At 31.9% G+C, this 5253-nt stretch overlaps 1 protein-coding gene across 1 annotated transcript; it reads right to left on the reverse strand.

Moving 5' to 3' along the window:
- Positions 1–1064: 1064 nt before the first annotated feature.
- On the reverse strand, positions 1065–1836 carry LOC25500669 (ethylene-responsive transcription factor ERF023). The gene has a single exon (XM_013589153.3). The coding sequence runs from the start codon at positions 1782–1784 to the stop codon at positions 1251–1253; it is 534 nt and encodes a 177-aa protein (XP_013444607.1). The 5' UTR covers positions 1785–1836; the 3' UTR covers positions 1065–1250.
- Positions 1837–5253: the final 3417 nt, after the last annotated feature.

Genomic DNA, 5253 nt, shown 5'->3' on the forward strand with positions numbered 1-5253 from the left:
CTTTTTTAAAGGAGCAAATTTTTTAATTTTTTTTTTTTTGTCTTAGATGAAGTTGTAATCCATTCAAATTAAACTCACACATAACTGTGAGGTTCCGGGTTCGAACCCAGATCACGATTTTCGGCCTTGCAAACTTTTTACTTTAACCGTATTTAGAAGCTAATTTCTGATTTTTAAAATAAGCATTTTTTTTTACGAAAAATCTTAGGTATAATTCCTTATATGCTTTTCGTATGATTTTTAATTATAAATTCACCAAAATTTTCTCAAATTCATAATTTTCTCAAAGTTTGTTGTATTTTCAGCTAAGAACCACACAAAAGTTCAGTCTCCTCTATAGAAGAGAGAGAATAAAAACGAAACTTGCTTCCAACATTTTCAAAAAGAGATCATTTGGAGTGAAATCTCATTCGTTCATTTTATTTACCACATGTCAAAGTTAATTGAAGAGAATTTGAAATTTGAATGGTGGAGATTGTTCAGGATTTCCTCTAGTGAAATTCTCATGGAAGGGAATCCTCTCTACTCTATATATATGTTGTGACCTTATTTTTGTTTTGAGTGGATGTTGTGATCATCATAAAGTAGATATTAACTATTAAGAGGCCGTTAAACCATTCAAAATTTCAAATTAAAGATTGAACAAACCATTAACTCATCTCCTACTCTTATCAATCTTTATTGTAAAATTTGGACTATAATGCAAAATTAGTCTTCGGTATTATGAACTATATGACCAAATTTATCTATATATACAACTAAATTGATCTATTAATAATATAAAAAAAATCAATGATTCAGTTCAAGTTTTAACCAGCTATATTTAAAGACAAAGTTCAAATTCTACTAGAATAATCATTAATATTTCACTTACCTTAAAACTGAATTTCTCCTTATAAAGAGATTTTAAAAAGAAAACTATCGTCTTTGTTAGCATAGCTGAGTCGAAATTCGAACCTAAATTATCCATTTATTCACACGATAAATTTCAAGTCATTAGATTACCTAACTAAAAAATGAAAAAAGAAAACTAGTAGGTAAAACTAATACTCCTAATATTAATCTTTTTTGAAGGAAAGGACCAATATTAATCATAATTACAATTTACAACTACAATTATTCTCGTCAGAAAAACATAAATAGTTATTATTCTTATATATAGAAGATAGCTTAATTAAGCAATAATTAAGCAACAAAAAAAGTTAAGCAATAATTAATACACACTAAAACCATGCAGTGAAGAATTGCTGCTACGGAAGTTCAATCTCCGGCACCACCGCAACAGAGTAACTCCACCACGTTCCATTAACAAGCTCCGGCAACTCAATCTCACCCCAAAAATCATCACCACCACCACTACCACCAGAATCATTGCTACTATCCTCCGGCGAAGCAACAGCCTTAACCATCATACGAGCTGCTTTAGCCGCCGCAGCTTGAATATCCCTAGCAGTACACAAAGACGGCGGAGGAAGCACCGGCAGACGGTGCACTTCATCAGGAAAATTCAGCTGTGCTTTACAACCTTTCAAACAATATGCAGCAACATCATAAGCCTTTGCAGCCATCTCCGGCGCCGGAAAAGACCCTAGCCATATTCTTGACTTTTTTCTTGGCTCTCTAATCTCTGACACCCATTTTCCCCACCGCCTTTTCCTGACGCCGTGGAAAACCGGATGTCTGGTTCCGCCACGGCCAGATTGGGCGGCGGGATTCTTTGTTGTTAGGGTTTTTACTGCCACGTCAGGTTTGGTTGTGAAGTTCAAATGTTGTTGCTGCTCCATTCAGATTTTTTTTGTGTGTGTCTGTGTTTTGAGTTTGTGGTTTATTATAAGAAGTTTGTAATTGTGTGTGGTGTGGAATTACATAAGTGTCCTTGTATTATAAAGAGTGAAAAGGAAGAGCAAAAGTTACTCATTCTATTTTTCTACGTAAGAAAGGACCAGCATGCAATTAAAAGATGGCAATGGCGTGTTTTCATTGCTTTCCAATTACACTGCTCAACATAGTACAATTGATGCTATATTTGGTTATAGTTTGAGCATAGCTTGGACCTCCTAAGATTAATTTTTATAAAAAAAATAAAATTGATTTGATTTATGGAGTCAACTATTTAAAAGTTATCTTTTACTTACTTGAAGAGTAATCTCATGATGAATTCAAAAGTTCTAAATTGTGAGGATATCTTGAGACGGCTATTTAGAGGGAACCATATTTTCCTATGTGGCTGAAGAGTCCAGTCAGATCTCAGCTGTTCATTTTCTACTATTCTATAGAGACTCCTTCAGGTTGAAGTAATTGAACGATATTGATTTTAACTGCACTTGAAAAGTTCATCAAAAAGATTTGTTCCGTACTTGGAGTCAAAATTTTAATTACAATGGATAAAAAAACAAATGTTAATATTTGTTTAGGTATTTATGTTAATGATGTTGTTTAAATCTCTTGGCCTTATCTCCAAGAGTGTGTTATAACTTAAAATGTTCATGCATAAGTAATTTACACGGATAAGTTGTTAACATTATAATCAACCATATTGTAAATAAAATTGCTTAACAACGATGGGTCACGCAATTTTATATCAAATGATTTGGTCAAAGGTATCGTGTAAAATGTGCACAATTGCTTGTGCATTTGGTTTATTGAGGGAATTAGTACTTTTTTGGCTACAAATGACTATCAATTATTGTCCATAATCATGGTGAAAGGTAGCTGATTTATTTTCCTCTCCTTTGTATGGTAATAATATGTGTAGACTAACAAACCTGCCTAAAATGGAAATTAATCAAGCTCAAGGGTGCTAATCTTGGACAAGACACGTGAAAAGTTTGAAATTAATAACATCCACTTAATTTTAAACATTGGACTGATATGCCACTTTTCCTTTCAAGAAAAAACAAAACCCTAAAACTGCATGTGATCCGTACGGGTTAATATATGTTGAGATAGATGTCTTGATTTACATTTTACACTTTCAATTTTTTTTACTAAAACATAAAATATTTTTTTGACTAATACATTTTGCACAATCATGATGAACACAAATTAGAATCTATGTTGCTTAATAACATTTTGATATGACACATGCCTCTATAGTTTTATGGATAATTTGAGTTTGAATTTAAATTTGAGATTGCAATAACTTTAAGACCTTCAATTTTGATACTCATTTAGATTTCACAAAACTCAAAAGATTTTGATGTTGTGCCTAAGATGACAATTTATACTAAAATTTTGGATATTTTCTCTTTGTAGTGAAACATTGTTACAAGGAATGTTAGTATAAGAAATTTAGATGAATGCCCGTAAATTAAAATTGGCTAAGAAAAACACTCTTTCTCCAATGATTTAAACAATCTAACAAGCAAGTTGCAAAGTTTCAACGACAAAGAAAGGTGAATTTCAAAACGAGGGGAAACAAATTGAACTGGACCCATCATGATAATGAACCAGGCTGTGTCCACTTCAACCAACGGCGCGTGATGAGGTCCACATAATTTATGGCAACGGTCTCCAAAGGTCAAGGAGGAGAGACTAGATACGCACTACTAATAATTGAGTGTGTTCGTGACCGGACTGAGATTCCCTGCTGTAAAAAAGCACGTTGTTTTGCATCTCAGCCGTTGATTATAGATCGTGCAGTTTAAATTAACTTAGTTGTTAAATCACTCTAAATCATCTCAACCACACAATTTAGTTCGGACAGTCCTATGTTGTTACATCATCCTGCTGTAACAGCAGCCAACAGGAAATCCATATATGTTTGTGACGTCGTTTGAATTGGTTTTGAGGCAAAAATGATATGATTCAAAGAGAACCGTGAACGGTTTGTTTAAATATCGTTTAGTTTGTGTTGATTTTCGATTAATCGAAATTACAAATCGTAAGAAGAAAACAAATTATACAATTCTATATAATTTTTCTGTAAAATATAACATAAAATATATACTAAAAGGTTTTAGATAGATCCTTTAAGTTTCTAAAGTTTCAGATAAGTTCTTTAAGTTTTGAGTTTGTTTCGGATATGTCTTTTAAGTTTCTAAGGTTTCAGATAGGTCCTTTAAGTTTCGAGTTTGTTTCAGATAGGTCCTTTCTATCAACCTCTGTTAAGCCAAAGTTGATTTGATAGAAAGGATCTATCTGAAACAAACTCGAAACTTAAAGGACCTATCTGAAACCTTAAAAACTTAAAGGACCTATCTAAAACAAACATGAAACTTAAAGGACCTAAGGAGATATTTAGCTATACTAAAAGTTAACATTTTTTTAACTCATGAAATTTAACATTACCGAATAACAATGGTTGATTCTTATTATTGAAAGATAATATGAAATAGTAAAAAAGATTATGTTAAACTTAAAATATTGTTAAAAAAATTGAAACCAACTAATATAGAATAATATATTATCTCATAGTGATGAAAAACAAAATAAGCATATTCTCATAAGTATAGTTCAGTAAGTAGTTGTAGAAACATTGATATGGTATGATCTAAGTTCAAATTTAGGATTTTTCACTTTTCTATACTTAAGATGTGTGAATGAAAGCACTAAACTATTTAACAAACAATAAATAAGTATATAAATATATGTGTGTGGTTCGGTTAAATTTTTAAAAATGATTCTAAAATTCAAACCAATCGATTTTAACAAAAGGGCAGGGTCGTCTCCAATAATTTGGAGGCTCCGTTGTAATCTTGACAATTTCAATTTAAAAAGTATTGGAAAAAAATTTAATACCACTTAGAGTGACAAACATCTACGTTTTGACTTTTATCCACAGACAAACACACATTTACCTACAAACAATGTACAATTGATAGTAAAATAGTGGAATTCTAGACTTTTACTTATGGGAAAATGATATTTAATGACGGATTTTGTCCGTAGGTTCAATTTTTTTTTTTCCTCCAAATTTGAGGGCCCTTTAAGCTTGAGGTCTTGTGCCAAGGAACTTGATGCACTTGCACAAGGCCGACCCTGCAAAAGGGCATTCAACCTTGTCAAAATAAAACTTATAAAAAAAAAGAGCATTCAATAAAATCTAATAATATTCGTTTTTATGCGGTTTTCGTTATTTTTTTTATCGGTTTGTAATATTTTTTTTATGAACATTTCTAAGAAGGACATTGTGGCACTAAAATGACCAAAATGCCCTTTACGAAAGCCACTTCTTTTTTGGTTGCACGGGATTGGGGTGAGTGAGTATGCGTTGTTCTTGAGTTGTTCCCTTTTTTGTGCTCCAATTGTTTT

The sequence above is a fragment of the Medicago truncatula genome, chromosome 8 (assembly GCF_003473485.1).
Source record: "Medicago truncatula cultivar Jemalong A17 chromosome 8, MtrunA17r5.0-ANR, whole genome shotgun sequence".
Classification (NCBI taxonomy): Eukaryota; Viridiplantae; Streptophyta; class Magnoliopsida; order Fabales; family Fabaceae; genus Medicago; species Medicago truncatula.